At 40.9% G+C, this 22,358-nt stretch overlaps 1 protein-coding gene across 1 annotated transcript in view; it reads left to right on the top strand.

Moving 5' to 3' along the window:
- The window catches only part of exoc4 (exocyst complex component 4), a 525,449-nt gene extending 503,416 nt beyond the window's left edge, over positions 1 to 22,033 (top strand). Inside the window, exons 16-17 of the mRNA XM_041202882.1 lie at positions 1,773 to 1,932; positions 18,720 to 22,033. Of these exons, the coding sequence (XP_041058816.1) occupies positions 1,773 to 1,932; positions 18,720 to 18,957 (398 nt within the window). The 3' untranslated portion in view covers positions 18,958 to 22,033. The remainder of the gene's footprint in view (positions 1 to 1,772; positions 1,933 to 18,719) is intronic.
- Positions 22,034 to 22,358: the final 325 nt, after the last annotated feature.

Here is a 22,358-nt window from a genome sequence, read left to right as displayed (position 1 = left end):
TTACATTGTTTCATGGTTTGCCATTGTGAGATTTGAACTCTTGATACTCTTTTGAGTAAACCTGTTTCCATCTGTTTCAGATGAAGTTACATTGTTTCATAGTTTGCCATTGTGAGATTTGAACTCTTGATCTTAGGGTTACAAACCCAGTACCATAACCACTTGGCTATTTAGGCCAAGCCGCAATCACTGTTGTAGGCAAACATAGCAGCCAATTTGAGATTAATGAGCAATCAACTTTTTAGTAATGAGGGTTACCCCCACCCTGCCAGTTCATCATCTAGGCTTCAATTAAGGGGATTTATTGGACTACCTTTCTGCAAGATCTCCTTCAGTGTAATTCTGGCATTGGAGACTGGACTGTGCTGCTTGTCCATGCAAGTTACTCAGAAGTGTTATTCTCTCCATTTGTGACAGGATTAACATCACAGCAAATGGTGGTTCATTTCTGGTGGCACCATTGGGCCCATTTCTGTGCTACTGCCTTTAGGATAAAAGAGGAAATCCAAGCAAACAAGTATAAAACAAAACCCTGTGGAGTTTTATATCTTGTGCAGTTATATCCACAAAGTAATATTGGGCGTTCTCATTTATTTGACTTTGTCATTGATGTAGGGCTACAGTCAGAGCTCATCCTGTTACCAATTTCATCATTACAAATTCCTCCATTTACTTTACAAAGCTGCAGGATTGTCTCACAAAGATACATTACCAGGTGACAGAATCCTGAAGGGAAAACACAAGGGGCATTAGGAAGAACTCAGTGAACAACAGCAAGGATGGTTCCAAGACTTAGATCAGCGAGTTATGAGAACCACATTAAGGAGCTTGTACTTTTTAGAAAATAAATAAAAAAGTTATGGGAGGGGGAGGGATGGGCCTTAATTTGTTCTTGAAATTTATAAAGGAATTGATGAGGTGAATACAGGAAATATTGGTACCAAATCAAGGGAAATAAAGCATAGACGTTTTGGAAATTTTAGAGAAACTTTAAGATAAATTTGGCAAAGGGAGCAGTTTATTTATTTATTATTCGAGAGCAGTGACCATGCTGCCTGAGGGCATATGAGCCAGGTGGTCCTAGGTGTAATTCTCTGTGCAGAGTTAGAGTTGCATAGCTACAATTTATTTGTGTATTCTTAAGCTAGGGAAGAGTAAAATTAGCTAATGTTCCTGTTTCTAATCATTATGCAATGTAAATCAGAGAGAGTAAACACTCCAAGCATGGTGCAGGCAGGGAGGCAGATTGCAGCCACAGCTTTGAGGGGCCAGGGTGAAGCACTTCTCCTTATGTTACCTCCGAAGTGTGTAGATAGTGGATGATAATGGACTCAGACTTGGATGTTGATGCATTCTGCATGCAAATAGTTTTTGGATATTCACTGAATTCATACAAAAAGCATGACTACTTGGGCTGGGAAGCAGAGGGTTATTAGCACTCAGAGAAACAGCCCCCTGCCTGATCAGTTGCAGCAGGAAAGGGAGGAAGAAAATTAAATTTAAAGAAATAATAAGAATTTCTTATTGGTGAGGTGGGGGTGATGGCAGTAGAGTTAGTGATGGAGAGAAATACTGGATACAAACTGTTCCTTCAATGATCCAGCACATTCAGCTTGATAATTGAGGTGATGTCAAAAGTGCAAATAGTCTTTTGTGTATCTTTTGCATTTTCTTTGTTCTATGAGACTATGTCACTGATATCAAAACGTTAGTTCTGGGAGGCATTTAACTGTTTTTCTTCCTCTCACCACCTCCCCCTGCCCCAAACATAGGCCTGGGCCACCTGATTTCCTGCATTTTGATCAACGGTGCGCAGTATTTCAAGCGGATCAGTGAATCGGGGATCAAGAAGATGTGCAGGAATATATTTGTATTGCAGCAGAACCTCACCAACATCACCATGTCTCGGGAGGCAGACCTAGATTTTGCAAGGTTAGTATATGAAAACCAACAAACTGTTTCAGGCAGAAGAACCAAATATGACAGCCATAATTTTGTCAGTCTCCAGCTTTCACTTCCAGACACCCATTTGTTGTGGAGAAAGATAATTAATGTCTACTGTTCTTGGGGCTGAGTATGGTTGCCAGAGACTTATGAAGAGTTGTAGAGTACCATCTTTGGCAGCCCTAGAAATGGTGGATACAAGCTGTTTTTTTAAATCACAGGTGATGTTTTCATTTGTGGGGGAATCCAAATTGTATTTCCACTGGTTTCAAAAACATCACGCTGGAAACCCCCTCCCACCCATACAACTAGCCCCACCCCAGGTCAAATTAATCACCATTGAGAGTTTCCAATAATTGCACCCGTTTGGAGTTCTTTGGTGAGGCTCTCAAAATTAAGTTTTTTAGGCAAAGGCATTTAACAGCTTTTAAACATTAAAAGATATTAAATATACTAAGAGACTGACTGCTATATCCCAATGAAACTAGTAAATGTTTCTGTAGAGCTTTTTTAAAAAGTAATTTTCAGCTATTTAAAATTAGGTTGCTCACAGGTGGAGTAGACACTTGCTAGAAATTTTTTTTTGTAATAAGCCCGGTTTCAGCTGCATTAGTAAAACTGTACCAGGTTCCCAATCTGAAATATATCGAGGAATTTTTTTTATTGCAAGGAAGAGGAAATAGCATTATGATCTAAATGCTTCATGGGAGATTTTGTGTTTGTGATTATGAAAATGAATTTGAGCAGAAACTTGAACCATAACTTACTTCAGAAAACTAGCACAGCTTTGAGTGCAATTTTCGCCCAGATTGCCCACTTGCACACAGAGTGGAAACTCTACCCTTCAGTCGTAAGCCTGCCCACCCTACCCTACCCTCCCCTCCCCTCCCCTTCCCTCCCTTCCCCTCCCCCCCACCCCACCCCACCCCACCCCACCTCACCTGGTATTCCCACATTGATGTGGCAACAATGATGAAAAATGTGACCTAGTGACCTCGATCACTTGTTATCATGTCATTTGAACGTGCTTGCCCAAGCTTGGATGATGGAGCCCATGGCTGCCTTCACTTCTGGCAGAAAGTTCCCCAAAAAATGGCCGGTATCAGGAGGAAAATCTAGACCGCTTGCATTTCACTATGAGATTGTTTAAATGTACATAGTTAGTCAAGGTCCTCTGCCAATGCATGTGAACGATTAATTATTTTTAAAATTAATTCATCGGTCTCAGAAGCTTGACACTGGAGAGTGAGCCTGGTCATAAATAGAGTCTAAGGGCCCACAATTTGATCAGGGCTTCAACTAACTCACATTTTGAATCAGACATTGAATCAATTGCATCACCTTGAACTCTTGAGTTACATCTTTGTTCAAATGGTTAGAGCTGCTTCTACTTAAATAAACTTTCAATTTTTGGTGCGAAAGTTTATTATGTTTTCTGTGAAGTGCATTTGACTGATGGCGCCCTGTGGCTAGCGTGGGCCAAGCAGAAAACAATTTGTGACATTACGATGATACATACACAAAAAACATTATTGTATAGGTAAATTACAGACTACCTGAGTTGTGTCTAAAAATTGTTTACAATGAGTTTCTACCCTAAGGGTAATGTACAGCGCAGTGAAGAAATATAAACAGCACAAGATGTTTTTGGATTAAGAAGACCATTGAGACTATTTGTTCTCATCTTCCCATATGAGCAGTCCTATCGTCTTTCCATTACACTGTTCAGCTGTTTCCAAAATGATTCAATGTCTTGTCCTCAACATCTTTTCCTGTTAATCTATTCCAGCTGTAGGCCACCCTCTGAAATGCACTACATATGAATGTCTGTCCTAAATACAACACTCAACCCTGGTGCATCTGACAGGTACATAGACAAACACATAGATAAAGTCCAGATGACATAGTCCATCTAGCTCTGTAGATAGTAATCTAACTCAATGCTGCAATTTCATAATAAACAATTAGCTTTTTGTTAAAAGATTGATATAGAACAATGACTAATTTCAAAGGACAATGGATATTTCTAGCATTGGGAGTGATGGCTGTCATTGTCTGTATGCCCTTCGAGCCAGGAGTAGTAGTCTGACCTCCTTTTCCTTTCTGCATTTGCTGAACTCAAATGGTTAGACGGTCACAAAAACCTCACTGAAACTTAAACACACAGGGTACAAAATTCCATACAGTAGCTCATCCCTTTCCAGGGTGTTCACGCTGTGCTGTCAGCTGTTATGGCACGCAACTTGAATTGGGTGCCCATTTGGGAGTTGATGACCTGTGCACACGATGGCTGCAACAGGCAGGAGGGCAGTAGTAGTAATGCCTCAGGATCTGCAGTATGACAGCGAGGTGTGGTAGAACCTACAGAAAATGCAAACTCTGTACAAAGTTGTGTATGAATTTGGAGCCAAACTCCTTGACAATGACAGTAGGCTGGCTGGCAGATCAACCAATCAACCCAGCATCTTGATTTGCATGCCCATCAGCATTCCCCTGTGACCTCCCCATCAAGGTCTTCATCTGAATCTCCTGTAGCTGTACAGATCTGTGACTTTCACCTCTGAGCCAGCAAATGAACCATCCCTTACCTCTGGCCTGGCTGCAGCCCACTCTTGCCTGGCAATTCACTTGCTGATCCCAACTCTATACAGCCTCAAAGGTATATGCGATGACAGTATCTGAGCTGGTGGCTGTGAGTGTGTCAGAGCAAATGATGGGGTCTCTTCAACAGTGCTGTGGTCTCTCCTCCTCCCTGAGGTTGTTGTGGATGGGCAGGTGGTAGTTCTTGGGTATCCAAAAGCAGTCAATTAGAAGGGGAAAGTAAAGATGAGGAAGGAGGGGCATAGGGGGTGGTGGGAAGTAAGATGTCCATGGTCACACCATCAGCTGATTGCTTATCATGCCAGATAGGAGGATGAGGGTGAGCTGGGAATTGAGAAGTAATATAAGGCAATACCATCATCCTCAAAATGCCCAGCAATGTCAGAGTCCATGGGCTCCACTGCAGCCAGCCTCATGATGCTAAGAACTTGCTCCTCCAGAGGGCTCAGGAGTTGCAAGCGTTCTTCTCTACTCTTCCTTCTATTGTGTGCCACCTTGTCTTGCAAGAGAGAGGGAAGAACATCAATGATTGAGTAGCTCTGTGTTTGGGTGATGCACCTGCATAGTTGAATAACTGGAGATATATAGAGGCAGCAACAGGTGGACGTGAGCTTGGCAACATTGGTAGATATGTGATGTAAGGTGTGTATCTGGATGTTAAGTTTGAGTCCTAGGTGACAGGGACTGCTTTTGGTGCATGATGGTAGAGAAGTGGGTAAGATATGTCACGTGAAAATACATTCACTGACCTTGACCACCGGTGTGACACCATTAGACTCTTTGTGACACAGGTTTCTTTTGTCCTGACTCCGGGAATTAACCTCTGGCTTTGCTAAGACCATTCACGGTGGTGGGATTTTCCTGCCTTATGCCCCTTCTCCTCCTTATGATGAGTAAACTATTGCTGGTGTGACCATGGACCTTTTACTTCCCACCACACCCCACTTCTCTCACTCCATCTTTCCCTTTCTGTTTTCCTGCTTTCAGGCACCCCAGAACTACCATTTGCCCAGCCACCTATTCCCAGTCCTTTCTAAGGGTTGTCCTTGAGGGTCACCTGATCATGAGGTGCCATGGCTTCATCACCACTAAGGCTCAGCACCACACCTATGAACCTGGAGCTCCCTCTCTGCCCAGGTGTTCTATTTTCTTTGTTCATATTGCAACAGTAGTATGTAGCAGCAGACTCCCACTGTTCAGTGCAGATTCCTTTTAAGAGGAGCAGGCTGTCTTCAAGAACAAAGGGTGGCTGGACCATGTGCTATTGCACAACAGTGTGTGGCACCCTGTTGAGCAGAGACAGCCTGCCATAGGGGAGCCTCTCGGCCCCCCACAACATGAAAGTGAGGTGGTAGCACATAATTTGTATGATGCTCATTGTACACCAGAACTAATTTTTAGCCCACAACCTTTGACATTGAAAGGATCTTCTTTTCTATTGGTCAAACTGTATCATTTACCATTCCCCAGCAAAGAGCGATGCCAGGCAACCAGCTTCAGCAACAAAGTGAGGCTTATCCAATCTATGTCAGCAGTGTGATTTATTAATAAAGCATTGTTTGAAAAAATACTCTCAGCTTCTTTGGAAACTTTTTTTGAAATAGTGTAACATAGCAGTAAAGTTGAGGATGTACACATCAGGATTTTACCTTCAGTTATTCATCCCCTGCTAAATCTGGGAAGTATCTTCCACCAACTCTCTCATGCTCTCGGACAGGATATGAGAGTAAGCCTTCTCTCGCCTTTGGAAATCAACTTCTCTCCCACTGCAATCTGGCTCATCTCTCCATATTGATATTTTGATCATTGTTTCTCTGAACATTGTTTTCATCCCAGCTAGGCTCCACATCTCCCTCTTCACAACCTCAAAGTCATGAATTCAAGATCATTGCATTGACTTGTGCCATAACTCGTATTTTCTCAGGACCTCAAAACTCCAAAGCTTCCTACCCTCACTTCTTCTTACAAGTCAAGAGTTATGGGGGACAGATTGCAAAGTGGAGTTGAGACCACAATCGGGTCAGCCATGATCTTATTGAATGGCGGAACGGGCTGAATGGCCTACTCCTGCTCCGAAGTCCTATGTCCAAGCTTGGAATCACCTACATTCCAACCTTGGTGTCCTGCACTGTGGGCATTTGTCTTTTGCTTGAACATCCAAATGAAAAAAAAGATTGCCACAGTAAAACTTTGCATGTGGGCCTTCTCAATTATTCACGCTCTACACACAAACACTCTGAAGTAGAACTTTCTCAAGAACCTTCCTGAGCCACCTTAATCAGTTTTACCTAGGGGCATTTACATCTTCAGAAAATTTGATGTTTTATGAGTAATTATTTTCAATGTATAAAAACCTTTTATATCTCCTTGCTTTGACCAATGTAGAGTTAGCATCTTTGTAAATTATTTTTTTCTCTGTATTTTTACCTGCTTGCTTTCTTTCCAAATTTATTGCTGTTAAGAACTTATTTTTTTCTTGCACTATGGTTGCCACGACTTTCATACGTTTGCATATCCACTGAGTAATTGCCTTTTGGACTGGCAAAAGCTGTTCTCATCAGTCGAACTGCACGTTCAGAAGATACCATGTGAAATAATTAAAGCTTAATTTCTTCCCGTAGGCTTTCCAATCCATTCTGCTGATTAGTGTATTTATTGCAATAATTCATATATCTATCCAAAAAAATTAATTGTAGCTTACGGCCTTGTTACTTTTACAAAGCAAATGGACTCTCGAACCAAGAGCAATGATAATTATATTTTGATGATAGTTGTCAGATCTATTAATTAGTGAGAAGGAAGCATAGAGTCAAGGAGGTTACACAAATATCTAAAATTTCCCTGTAATAATATGAATTAAAATTAAGCATTGAAAGTAAAAGATATGTGCACATCATATTATTTGGGTTAACTAAGCACAGGCTGGGCCACAAGTGAGGTTGGCGTTAATAATGATTTTGAAAGAAAGGTAGTTGACCTCCAGCTGCTTGGCTGGCTATACGTCAGGTTTGTGCCAGTGAAAGAGGAGTCTTTAGTTGAAGGTAGCCCTGCCCCCAACAGCCCCTGGCATTGAGTTCTGGTACCTGGCTGTGCCTCCTGTCCAAAAGGAGGGATGCCAAGGAAATACATCAAGGGCAGACCAACCACCTCCCTTAGGACAGGCCACTTTTGTTTATGAACAAGTGAGCAACACAGGAGATTATGGGAATGTTCTGGGAACACTGCACTCTTGTCAATTAATTCCACCCGTAAGTCAGTGGGTAAGAAACACAAATGCGAACTTAAAGCCAGCTATGGTTCAGTTGTAGTAATAATCTCACCTATTGAGTCAAAAAGTCAAGGGTTCAAGCTTAACCCCAGGTACCCGAGCACCTAATTTAGACTGGCACTTCAATGCAGCACTGAGAGAGTACTGCACTTTTAAAGGTATCAACCATTGGATCAGATTTTAAACTGAGGCCCTGTTTGCCCTCTCAGTTAAAGGTAAAATATCAGTATGGCACTATTCAGCAAAGAGGAGGGGAGTATTTCCCTTTGTCCTGTTCAACATTTATCCATTACACAACATACAAAACAAATTCTCTGGTAATTGATTTCACTGCTATTTGAGGGAGCTTGCTGTGTGCAAATTGAAAGCCATGTTTTCTACGTTCGTACAGTTCAAAATTATTTAATTGGTTACGAAGTATGTTTGGATGACCTGAGGTCATGAAGTGTTACATGAATGCAAATCTATCTATCTTTCAACTATTTTCTATCCTTCCCCTTGGTTGGTCTTTAAATGCCATGAATCATCCACAGTTGACTGGGTATGCAGCCTGTGCTCAGACCTCAGCGCTGCTACAGTGTCAGCTTTTCTTTTGTCGCATTCTCTCACTGGGTCATACTGGCTTGTAGGTTCAGCATCCCTTCAGCTCTCAAGCTCACGACTGACATGAAACCAAGGTTCCAAGGCACAGCATCCAAAGAATTACACCTCAGTTGCCTCTTTGACTGTGATCAGCTAAAGCTGTTTTTACATCACCACTTATGCAAGTACAGGCTGGGAACCAGTTGCAATCCTCAAATAAATTTGATGGATTCATCAAGGCAACCCACCAGAAATGCCCAAAATTACCAGGTCTCCCTGGCAGCCAGTATTAGTGAATTTAATAACTTCACAATAGATTGTGTTGTGTCCATGTGTTGGGGCCATGTCTCCCTCCACTAAGTACAGTATAAAAGCAACTTAACTCACCACTGACTGGGAATCAAATCTAGTACTTCCATTAAAAAACAACTACGTGCATTTACATCGCACCTTTAATGTTATAAAACACCCCAAGGCAGTTCACAGGAGCGATATCAGATAAAATTTGGCATTGAGCTACAAAAGGAGACAGGTGGCCAAAGGCTTGGTCAAAGAGTTAGGCTATAAGGAGTGTCTTAAAGGAGGAGAGAGAAGGTAGAAACAGTGTATTTACAAGCTAACATTAACAGTCCTACGTGGATTTTTATTGAACTTGCGTTCTCCAGAAATCACATTGTGAAAGAGAAACTTCCAGAAAAAAAACTCAAAGAATCAAAATGACAACTTTATGACAGGTGCCGTGTTAGAGAAAGAACAGCAGCAACTAACTGACAAAGGTCTTTGTATTGTTGTGAGAAATACATATTCATTACCTTTGTAATTAGTTGTTATTAGAGTTATTTGCATTCATTGAATGTCCTTTGGGGCGGAGGCTGATGGTTTAACTGTAGTCAGGCTGCTTGCAGCAACATCTTGGGATATAATCCTGTCATGATTTGAAAAAATACAGGCAGAGCAGAAATGTTAGGAAAGTGTTTAGTGTGCAGCAAGTGCTCTTGTCAGAACATAGCCAGCTTTGCGGCACTAAATTCCAAGTTAACCATGATGGCTACCAAAGGCTTTCACAAACACAACAGGTTTCTATGGTTCTTCTGGAAGGACAGTTCTTTACCTGTTGTGGCAAACCTTCTTTAAACAGCAGTTATCATAGCACTGTAGGAGAAGACCATATCAACTGAATGAGTTATTTTGTTAGTTGGGATGGGTTAACTAGATATCATTTTGGGTTGTGAGAATTTGGCCTGAACTGACTGACTGTCAAAATGACAAATTGGAAGCTGGTTCACAAAAACGACAATACATTTGATGGGGAGCTATAAAGTGTGATGCCGTTTATGGAGGAGCATGCTTCATAGCAACTTTGCAGTGTTGTCTGTGCTCACTTGAAGTTGTTGTCTAATCTGCGCATAAATAAGGGCAAGTGTTGTGGTGTCTCCATGACTGCCGTGATAATTTGAAAAATGAAAATAATTGACACTGGTGCTGGTAGGCTCTGCTGACAGAAGACTGAATGACAGAATCACATTATTTTACTGATTTAATCTACACGGATGTTTATTTTTTCTTATTACCAGCCAGACGTATCAACTTTGCAAAAATGAAACATTAAATCTCAGTTTTCTTCCACTCTTCCTGCCGTCAGCACTCCCCATCAAAACAAAAAGGCAGTCAGAATGACTATTTTAATTATTCATCACGGCAGCTTATTTTGATAGTGTGCTGCTGTCCTTGGTTTAAATGTATTACGTTGATGCTTAAATGTGAAATTTGCATTTAGCAAAATGCTTCGAACTAGCCCTGAAATATTTTATTCATCTGAGCTGAGTGTACTTGTGAAATAACCCAGTAAATTTTCTTTAATTTATTTGCAATGCTAGAATATTCCATTTCAGTCTCTGTGCCCTGAATTATAAGCATATAGCACTGCTGCTAGTTCCACATGCAAATAAGCTGAACTTTCAATGTTAACATTGTAAAATATCACCAAACAATGTTTTTCCGTATTATGATAGTTAATGGATCTAAACATTACATACAGCCCCTGAGGACTATCTATATTTTGCAGTTTAAGACCATTAAACCACATCTTACGATCGTCACTAAATTGTAGTTCCTTCCCCAAATGATGTAGAGAAAGATAACATCAGTAACAACATCTGTGTTAAGTATTAATCCATTTGGTCACCCAAACATGAATTTACCATTAAATGCAGTGCATGAACAGCTTTATCATTTACATTTTGATCATGGAATCCCACAGAATAGAAGGAGGCCATTCTGCCCATTGTGCATTTGCCAGTTCTTTGAAAGGACCATCCAATTAGTTCCAGTCCCCTGCTTTGCCTATAGCGAAGCAAAGTTTTTCTTTGCATACACTCTTTTACTGCCCAGCATTAAAATGAAGAACACCAGTTTTCAGCAAACTATATAATTCAGTTGTTGCAGAAGGCAAGATCCCACAGTTGTAAACTGGATTTCCCTTTGTGCTGTTTACTTCACTATTGAGAATATTCGGATGGCAACAGAAAAAACTGTTCCATTTTATGTATAGTGTACACAGACAAAAAGCAAGAAGATGTAGGCTGTTACCTTGTACCTTCTCCTCACACATGCAGCAATCACACTTTGGCTTTACAGAATTTAACTTGACTCGGTGGATAAACTCCGATCCTTAAGTCAAAAGGTTATGTCCAGCCCTATTCCAGGACTTGAGAGCATAGGCTAGGTTAGCACTTCAGTGTATTACTGAGAGTTCAGATGAAAGATTAAATTGTTGTTTTCCTACTGCTGATGGGTGTTAAAGACCAAATGTTGCTATTCAAAGAGGAAAATAAGAGTTCTTGTAGTGGCCTGGCCAACACTTACCCTCCACCTTCACCCCCAACGCAACAAACAAGTTCATTGATTTAATTTATGTTTGTTAGACTTAGCTGTGTGCACAATGGCAAAGTGTCTTTGGTTATTTTATTCCGTGAAAACCTGTCTTTTTAATCCTTATATATGCACACAAGAGCCTGAAAACAGCATTGAGATGAATGATCATTGAGACTGGTATCTGCTGGCTGCATTGCACAACAGCAAATACTTATTGTACTGTACCAATCTGATTGTCACTGAGGTAGATGGAATGACATTGAAGCTCTGGGTACGTCTGCTACCATGTATACATAGAGCTTCTCTCCCTCGGCAATTAATATGTAATATTAGGAGAGAGTGTCTGTTTTCTCAAGTTAAAACAATTCTTTAGAAAGGTTTAAAAATTCCCAGAATCACAATGGATCTGCCTAGAAACTTTTATGTTGTACCTTCCCACCAGATTGGAGTTATACTGCATCTAAAGCAATTGAAGTGGTCTCCTAAGGGAAGAGATGGTTAACATTTTGCATTGATGCATTTTGTTAATTTTGCTTTAATGCATTAGGTGTCAGACCCTGATCTCAGTTATGTTGCCCCTTTTTGCATAAATGCAAAGCAGCTTGGGGTTACACATCAGTGTGAAAGTATATGCTTAAACTGAAAGAACTGAAAGGTAAATTGTCTCCTCTGCTGGTAAAAGGATCCTTAATAAAACTCATTTAGGATTTTAGAATGGGAGAAGGCCTTTTGGCTTTTCAAACCTGTTCCTAGTGAGTACGTGTCCATATCACAGACCTGCTGCCAATTAAGAATCAGTTTGCACTAACTGGTAGTCTCACCCACAACCTAAAGACAGCTAGTGTAGGGAATAGAAATACAAATTCAATCTACATTTGACTATGGTTGGTAATGTTAGCATATATTTCATTATTTCCTTGCATGTACAGTAGGCATATAAATAGTAAAACATTAGTAAAAGGAGTAGAGCTGATTAGGCACCAAAAAGGAAATTTACAAATGGAGGCAGGAGGCATAGCTGAGGTGTTCAATAATCCTTTGTGTCTTTCTTTACCAAGGAAGAAGTTGTAACCCAGGCCAAAATGAAAGAGGAAGTAATTAATACACTAAAAGGGTTAAAATTGATACGGTGCAGGTATTGTATAGGTTGCCTATATTTAAAGTTGATAAGGCACCAGAACCAGATGAGATGCATCTAAGGATACTGAGGGAAGTGACAGTGGAAATTCTGGAGGCACTGGCCATAATTTTTCCGTCTTTCTTAGACTCAGGGGTGGTGCCAGAGGACTGGAGAGTTGCAAACATTAGTTTTAAAAAAAGGGTGTAAAGATAAGCCCAGCGCCTACAGGCCAATCAATTTAACTTTAGCAGTGGGAAAACCTTTACAAACATTAATTTGGGAGAAAGTTAATAGTCACTTGGATAAGTGCAGGTTAATTAAGGAAAGCTAGCACAGATTTGTTAAGGGAAAGTCTTTTTTAACTGAATTTCTGGAGTTTATTGAAGAGGTAACAGAGGGGGTTGATGAGGGCAATGCTGTTGATGTGGTGTATATAGACTTCCAAACAGCATTTGATAAAATGCCACACAACAGACTTGTGAGCAAAATTATAACTCATGGAATATAAAGGACAGTAGCAACATTGGCTGAGTGTCAGGAAACAGAGAGTAGTGGTTAATAGATGTTTTATGGGCTGGGGGAAGGTTTGTTGTGGAGTTCTCCAGGGGTCAGTGTTGGGATCCTTGCACTTCCTGATATATATTAATGACCTAGATCTTGGTGTGCAGGGCACAATTTCAAAATTTGCAGATGCTGCGAAACTTTGTGAACCGTGAGGAGGATAGTTAAAACTTCAAAAAGACACGGGCAAGTTGTTGGAAACAGCAGAGAAGTGGTAGATGAAGTTCAATGCGGAGAAATGTGAAGTGATTCATTTTGGTAAGAAGAACATGGAGGGACAATATGAAATAAAGGGTACAACTGTAAATGGGGTGCAGGAACAGAGGGACCTGGGTGTATATGTGCATAAATCATTAAAGGTGGCAGAAAAGGTTGAGAGCATGCTTCATAAAGCACACAGTATCCTAGGCTTTATTAATAGCGGCATATAGTACAAGAGCAAAGAGGTTATTTGGAAATTGTATTGGACACTAGTTCGGCCTCAGCTGGAGTATTGTGTCCAGTTCTGGGTGCTGCATTTTAGGAAAAATGTAGCGGCATTGGAGAGATTGCAGAAAAGATTCACAAGAATGGTTCCAACTATGAAGATAGATTCAAGAAGTTGGGACTGTTTTCCTTGGAGAAGAGAAGGCTGCAAGGGGACTTGATAGAGGTATTCAGAGACACGATGGGTCTGGACAAAGTAATTGAGGATAAACTATTCCCACTCATGAAAGAATCAAGAACGAGAGGTGTTATGACATGGCAGGTGATGTGTGCCAGGTGGACCCAAATCCACGAGGGAAATTTGGTTCCTCGGTCACAACGGTTTTGCAATTTGTATTTATTAGGACAAGACTGAGCACTGAAATCAGAAAGTAATGAGTCCACTAAGACCTTTAGAGTTTTAAAGTTTTAAATTAAAATATTTATTAACAAAAGAAAAGATGTCAAACGCATATCTGAGATTCCAGTTACTTAATACCATAGTAAATACTAAAATTCCTACCTAACCTGACTCCCAAATACACCCCCTTGTAAGGCAACAGTCCAAAATAAATTTTAAAGTTAGAAAGACAGGCCAGCACAGTTATCACCTTTAAGGAATGGATGCAGCAGACTCATGCAGACATGGCTGGAGGCTTTTCTGAGGTTGTTTCGTAAGCTTCTGCTAGATATCACAGGGCCTCTCCCCATAGCTTTTCATTCTCCTTATATATATTTTTCTCTCTTTAAACTGGAACTTCCTTTGTTCCATATGTCTTTGAAAATGTACTTTCCCATAATATAAAACTTTTCATGGTGCTAACATTGTCAGTAACCTTTGGGAAAATTAAACACGTTGCTTGGCCTTACCTCGTTAGATGTAAACATCCTACTATCTCTTTGAAATTCAAACTGTCCCAATTTATCTAAAAATGCAAATTCTCTTCATACCATACATTCTAAGACTTCAGCCATGTTTACATATTTAGCATTTCAAACCCCTCTCTACCTAACTTCTTTTGATACTTCCAAACCTCCAGACCAGCTGACTCCAATTCAGTTAAATTTCACACACACACACACACACACACACACACACACACACTCTAACTATCCAAACCCCACTATTAACCTACTTTTACAATAAATCACAATAATATTATGAAAATTATTATACTTTCATAACAGAGGGCACAGGTTTAACGTAATTGACAGAGTGGAAAATTGCCCAGGCATGTTCTGTCCACAAGAAGCAGGAAAAACCTGAACCTGGCAATGCCCTTGGTGAGTTGTTGCAGTTTATTTTGTAGCTGGCACACATTGCTGCAAGTGGTGGAGGGAGTAAGTATTTAAGGTGGTGGATGGGGAGCTGATCAAGCAGGCTGCTTTATCCTGGACAGTGTCGAGCATCTTGAGTGTTGTTGGAGTTGCATTCATCCAGGCAAGTGGAGAGTATTCCATCACACTCTTGATTTGCGTCTTGCAGATGGTGAAAAGGCTTTGTTGTGGGGTGGGGTGGGGTGGGGCGGGGCGGGGCAGGGCGGGGGGGGGTCATCAGAAGTTGAGATACTCACCACAGAGACAGCTGGGGGAGATGGTGGCATAGTGGTTGTGTAACTGGACTAGTAATCCAGAGGGCCAGGTTAATGCTCTGGGGCACGGGTTCACATCCCCACCATGGCAGCTGGTGGAATTTAAATCCAATTGATAAAATCTGGAATTGAACGAGCTAGCATCAATGATGGTGACCATGAAACTATCATCGATTGTTGTAAAAACCCATTTAGTTCATTAATGTCCTTTAGGGAAGGAAATCTGTCGTCCTTTCCTGGTCTGGCCTACATGTGACTCTAGACCCACAACAAGTGGTTGACTTTTAACTGCCCTCTGAAATGGCCTAGCAAGCCACTCAGTTCAAGTTTGGGATGGGCAAGAAATGCTGGCCTTGTTAGCGATGCCTACATCCCATGAAAGAATAAATTTTAATAAAAGAATTCCTAGCCTCTGACCTGCTCTTGTAGTCACAGTTATTATACTGTTATTCCAGTTAAGTTTCTGGTCAGTGGAGACCCTCAGGATATTGATAGTGGGGTAATGGTAATACTATGAATGTCAAGGGGAGCTGGTTAGACTTTTTTTTCTTGGAGATAGTCATTGCAACATGAGAAAAACCTTTTCATGCAGCAAATGGTTAAAGCCTGGAATGCATTGTGAATGCATTGAGAGTGTGGTGAAGGCAGGATCAATCGAAGCATTCAAAAGGGAATTTAGACTGTTACCTGAAAAAGAAGAATGTGCAGGGTTACGGGGAGAAGGCAAGGGAATGGCACTGGGTGAGTTGTTCATCTGGAGAGCTGGTGCAGACACAATGGCAGAATAGCCTCCTTCTGGACTGTAACAATTCTGTGATTCTGTGAAAGCTTTTCAAGGGGGCCCCAAGATCATTGGGATTGATCCCTATTGCAAGATTGGAGAGTGCAGATTGGCTCATACAGCTAAAGAAGATTACTGAGAAAAGATGGGGCGAGACCATGGCATGATTCAAAAATGAGGTTCAGGACCTTGAAACCATAGGATAATTATGGGAACACACCACCTGAATCCAGTGCCAAGTAACAGGGTGATGTTTAAAGTATGTTAAAATACACTTATAAAAATGTCATCTGAAATGGTTAATGTCTACTAACTCCACACTTGCTTTTTGTTGGTATAGCAGGGGAGTAGAGATTTTCTCCACAAAGTTGTGACTTACATTGAAATCTGTATTGCCCTTGGTCATGAACATTTTGCATAAATGAGTTTCAACTCAACACAGATTTCTGTTAATTTTTCATTCTTTTCTTTGAGGTTATTCATAAATATTTATGAAAGGACATTCTGGCTTGTACAAGCAGAAGAAAAAAATTTTATTCAAAATTTGATGGATGATTCCAGTGATCATATCACATGATGAAATATGAAAGAGTGAATATAATTGGTCTTTCTCCCCTAAGATTTCCTATTTAGACTTTGTGCTCTATTGTAATTATCTGAACAGTCTTATTTTCTATCAGATAAGCAGTTTATGGTAAATAATGGCTCCAAGTTATAAAGGGTTTTATTTGTAGTCAGTGTTCCTAATCACTAATAAACCAGCATTCTTACGATATCAGGAAAAGACTTTGCAAGCTAACTGCAGTAATTTATTTGGCATTCTCTCTCCACTTCTTCTGGAAAAGAAGAACATGCATTTATAAAGCACTTTACCACATCTCTCAGAAACACTCAATGTGTTTCAGCATATGACATGTGAAAATGACAGACAGGAAATGACCAGCTTGCCCATCATACATAGCCCACACTCATGATGGCCAGAACATCAGAATTAGACTCTTCCAGTCTGTTTCCCCGGCAGCCATTTAAACTGGTGGAAGAGGCAAAAAAAAAAGAGATAAGCCCAACAAAGGAAAAATACTCTGCAACATTCCTGTCCCAGTCCCTCAGGTGATCAAGATCAGTCCAGGTGATAACTTAGACCAAGTATTACCAGTAAAACTGCTTACCTTCTGTATGGTGCCTGAGTCTAATGGGCCAGCTCACTTCTGTTTCACATCCAATTAATTATTTTGAAATCAGTGAGTATTGTTCAGTAGACAAATTAGCAGCCAATTTGTAAATAAGATCATCAGAAATAGGAACATGAATAGGCCATCCGGCCCATTGAGCGTGCTCAGCCATCCAATAAGATCATGGTTTATCCAACTGTGGCTTTAGCTCCTCTTTCCTGCCTGCTGCGCATATCTTAGACATTGGTGTATAACTGGACCTCTGAAGCCTTGAAAAATTCCTCCAAAAATGGAGGTCGACTTATATGTCAAGTATAAAAGTGGGATGAACAGTTGCTATTTTGAAATGTCATTGGCATCGGATGCTAAGACTGGACGTGACGAAACTCCCACACATCTTCACAATATAGCCCGTATAAGAACAAAGAAAAGTACAGCACAGGAACAGACCCTTCGGCCCTCCAAGCCTGCGCCGATCATATTGCCCGTCAACTAAAACATTTTGCACTTCTGGAGTCCGTAACCCTCTATTCCCATCCTATTCATGTATTTGTCAAGCTGCCTCTTAAACACCACTATCATACCTGCTTCCAACACCTCCTCTGGCAGCAAATTCCAGACACTCACTACCCTCCGTGTAAAAAAACTTGCCCCGCACACCCCTCTATAGTTTTCTCCTCTCACCTTAAATCTTTGTCCCCTAGTAATTGACTCTTCCACCCTGGGAAAAAGCTTCTATCTACTCTGTCCATGACATTCATAATTTTGTAAACTTCTATCAAGTCGCCCCTCAATCTCCGTCGCTCTAGTGAGAACAATCCGAGTTTCTCCAACCTCTCCTCATAGCTAATAACCTCCAGACCAGGCAGCATCCTGGTAAACCTCCTCTGCACCCTCTCCAATGCCTCCATATCCTTCTGGTAATGTGGTGACCAGAATTGCACGCAATATTCCAAGTGTGGCCTAACCAAGGTTCTATACAGCTGCAGCATGACTTCCCAGCTGTTATAATCAATACCCCTGCCAATGAAGGCAAGCATGCCATATGCCTTCCTGACAACCTTATCCACCTGCATTGCCACTTTCAGTGACCTGTGGACCTGTACACCCAGATCCCTCTGCCCGTCAATGCACTTAAGGGTTCTACCATTTACTGTATAATTCCTGCTTGTATCATCATCCATATCACCTACTTGAGCCCAATTATAGGGTACCAGTAAGTTAAAATATGCATTTGTGGTGTGGAAAATTGAGGCTGATGACTAATGCAGGTATAGCATGTCATGGCTAAAACGAGGTGTTGAATTATGCATTGAGTATATGCAAAAACATAACTTTGCAATACCACAAGGCTGGTTCTATCAGTAGAATGAGTTAAGATAAACTGAAGGTCTTGGGTTCTTCATTCTTGAACCGGGTGACTCATAGAATGATACATGTTAATAAATGGTACAGAAATGAAAAAGTTACTTCAAATTAATCAAATCTAGTGCCAGGCAATTTAGGACTGACGTCAGGAAATCTCTCATATAAAAGAGTGATCAACATTTGGAATGAATTTCTGGATAGGGCAATGGAGACCAGAACACCCTAGCATGGTGAGGCTGGAGTTTTTTTAGTTGATGGTTAAACTAGGATGAGCCCAATTGCCTTCCCCACTTGTACTTGACCTGTTACTTTGACACTTTAAGATGACATATTGGCAGTGTACCTGGCTTGCCTTCAATTCTGGTTTGCTATGTGTCCTTTATATACACAGGCAGTACTACGAGATGCTGTACAACAATCCCGATGAGCTGCTGAACCTGGTGGTGGACCAAGGAGTAAAGTACACAGAGTTGGAGTACATCAATGCGTTAAGCCTCCTCCACCGCAGCCAAACTGGAGTTGGAGATCAGACCACACAGAACATGCGCCTGCAGCGGCTCAAAGAGATCATCTGTGAGCAGGCTGCTATAAAGCAAGCCACCAAGGACAAGAAGATCACCACAGTCTAAAGATCCAGCTGCAAAACGGAGACTTAGTGAAGTGCAACTCCATCCTATTTAGAATTGCAGCTAGGCTCAAAGGCAATTTGCTGTTATATTTCGTGTTTGTTTAACTGTTTCAATCCATTGGTGATGAAGTGTGTACATAGATTATAAAGGTTAAGGTGGCATTATTGTACCTTGTTGCCTTCTGAGAAGTACCAAGGAAAGTTCTTCATAGGAAGGAGTTTTGTTCTTGTAGGTCTGCTTTCCTTTTTGCTGGCCAACTAAAACTGTAGAATTAGCAGGAAACAATACTCTCTTCTTTTTCCATCCCCATCCTTTCTTCTTTAGAGTTCTGGCATGGTTGCCTGTTGCTACATCCCTGTGCTTCCTTCACCATCAACGTCACTCAGTAATTAGTTGACTTCTAGCAGCAGCATTGGTTTCTTCACCCACTCTATCCACCCACAGACAGTGCTATTGATGCAGTACAATACTCCTTTATTAAAAGCTGGCAAACTTGCCTGCCCAAAGCCAGCAACTTAAAATCAGTCAACAGATTTTGGTGCACTCCGTCTGCAATCCCCCCAACAGCCAAATTGGCTACAGTTTCCATTGAAATTTCAGTTGGTTGCCATAAAAAGGATACGCTCCAAAAAAATTAAAACGGTGTTACTGCAATGATGATGATCTATTTGTCATTTGTACATTTAATATAGTAATTCATCCTATTAAATACTTCAAATTGACACAGAGAATGTCATTGCTGCAAAGTTTGCACAATTTGAATCCATTGTTCGACAACTAAAGCCTAGATAGCACAGTCTGAAGGAGTTCATAGTTTGTGCTAAATTTGATTATCTAACTTTCAGGTTGAGGATAAAATTTGATTAAGCCTTGCATATTGGCACACTAGGAGTTACTTATCTTGAGGAAGGGACTGAGAGGGAGCTAAAGATCTTATATCCCCCTGCCCACTCCCAAGAAAGCACCACTTGTGCATCCGAGTACAGATGAGCTGTTCCAGATGTAGCCGACTGTGCGTCTGGTCACAGGAGAGCACTAATGCTTCAACTGCTGTCTAAAATCTCCTATAAGCCAACAGTATAAAACTCAATAAGACACCAATTTAGAAAAATGTACTAAATTGATCATGCTAATTGCTGTATCAAAAACAAAACATCATACTTCTCTGCAGGGCAAGAACACTGTACTTACACTTGCTCCCCGCGGTTCATAACACACCCAAAATGTATGTGTACAAGCCATTAAAGGTCTTTGATTTCCCATGGAATGTGACCACATGGAAGTGCTGGAAAAGCCCACCAGGAACCTCCTAATAGTAATCACGATTTCCTTCAGTTGACAGATCTACTCAGTATCAACTGAAAATCCGACTGAAAGCTCACCTGATGAATCAGTGGGTAAAGGGCCCACTCAGTTTAACACCCAAACTGTGGCTCAGGTCCTGTTCAGGATTAGCTTATTTTATCCAAGACAGAATTTGGTTCTTTACAATTTGCTATGCCACCCCTTAACTAAAGGAAGAGATCTCGGCGGAGGGGAGCGTTCATGTTTTTCATCATTGCCCATTCATCCATGTTAGTATGTGGACGTGTGCACCAGGTCAGGATTGGGCTGAGCTGTGATGCTCCCTCTAATGGAATAGCTTGCTGATATTCAGAGTTTCACACATGAGAAACAGCCGCTTGGTTCTGGAGGGCGTCTGCTCATCTGTGGAACCCTGAATTTAGGACAAAGCATAATGGATTGAGAACCTGAAACAAAAAGTACAGAATTGGTTTATCTTGCATTATTAAACATCATCTCCGAATTACAGGAGGGCTTTTAGTGACCAAATAAAGGTAAGGATGTGCACAGGCCTGGTGCTGAGTGTTTAAGACCAGGGAGTTTCATGTAAATGATTGGGTTACACGATTAGGCAAATTCCTCTGAGATGAATGGGTGAAAATAAGGTTAGTGTCCCAACTCAGCTATAGTGAGATTTGATTCTGTGTTTTACCCTGATTAATAAAGACGATTTACTCAAAATTCAGCGGAGACTATTTCCACTCTAAAATGCATTTCTCGTCTGATTGGATTTTATTATGGTGTCATCTGGGAGATTGATGATTATGGCCTGGGTTTTGAAAGGAGAGCAATTTGTGCTAAAATGTGCAAATGAAAAGCAGGCTCTATAAGAGGAAGGGTCTCCAGCCGATAGAGAGCTTTTCATAAGAAACTGGTGCAAATGAATAAGTCCCACACATGAAAGAAATCAACACCGAAAGGCTAAGGCTTGTGTCCAGTTGAGATTGTTGAGTCTTTTCACCTTCTGAATACACAGTCTACACCGCCCCAGTGTAAATCACTTAACCCAACTTTTCCAGTGGTTTACGAGACACCTCTTTTTAATAACTCTGCCTTTTCACCTGTCTCCTTGGAGACCATTGGCAGACTTCAGATATAATGATGGTGAAGTGAGTGGGTGAAAGACCAGGTTTGTTTTGGTGTGTCACTCAAATCCCAGACTCCAAACCATGTGGTAACAGGGCCTTTAGATCCAACATACCACATACCACTTGAGATAAACTAAGGTGTCTTTATAAAAACATGAAAATAAGTTGGGAAAGTAGAGGCTTTTCAAAAGATTTGTTTTGTCCATGGTATGTGTAGGCCAATTAAAAAGGCATGCCCCTGCTTAAATGGTGCTGATCCCCCTTTTAATTTGTATGTGCCAAGTCCGCAAATGAGACATGCCACAACACACACATCCTGTACACTCTGTATTGTTATGGATTTTGTCAATAGAAGCAGCTAAGAATGATGTCAATGCAAGTAAGGCTAACTTTAAATCAGGACTGGTCAATCACAAAAAATACACCTGCACAGAATTATTATTGCAACATCTGTTTTGTTATTTAGATTCACAAAGAAGGAACGATAGTTTGTGATTCCAGTCCCTCAACTTCCTCATATAAATGACTAACTGCATAATGTATATGAGATTTACGAATGCACTGCATGAACCAATGACCATTCTGTCCTTTAATGTGTACGCAAAATACTCTGCAATAAAACTGGAAGAAGTTGTTGGTCCGGATTCTTGCGCTTGTCTTTTTTTCCTATTTCCATAGGAGAGTCAAGCTTCCTACACTAAAATGCCAGTGTATGACATCTAAACAACCTGAGCTGCAAGCTCAATCTCCAGCTGTAAAGACATCCCAAACCCATCTGTGGCACTATTAGAAAAGCACCATTGCGAGAAATTCATTTGAGGATCCTCGTTGGGCTGCACTTAATTGCCCCTTGGCCAATTGCAGTCACTGTCCCTAAACTGCCCATTTTCCTTTCTTGGTTGCAGTGAAGGAGCCCAATGGAGAAGATATACGGAAAAGATTTAGGGCAAAAAGTGAATGACAAACACT

This window comes from Carcharodon carcharias, chromosome 13, assembly GCF_017639515.1.
Source record: "Carcharodon carcharias isolate sCarCar2 chromosome 13, sCarCar2.pri, whole genome shotgun sequence".
Classification (NCBI taxonomy): Eukaryota; Metazoa; Chordata; class Chondrichthyes; order Lamniformes; family Lamnidae; genus Carcharodon; species Carcharodon carcharias.
The sequence above is the reverse complement of the archived record's forward strand: the minus strand, read 5'-3'. Positions and strand labels throughout refer to the sequence as shown.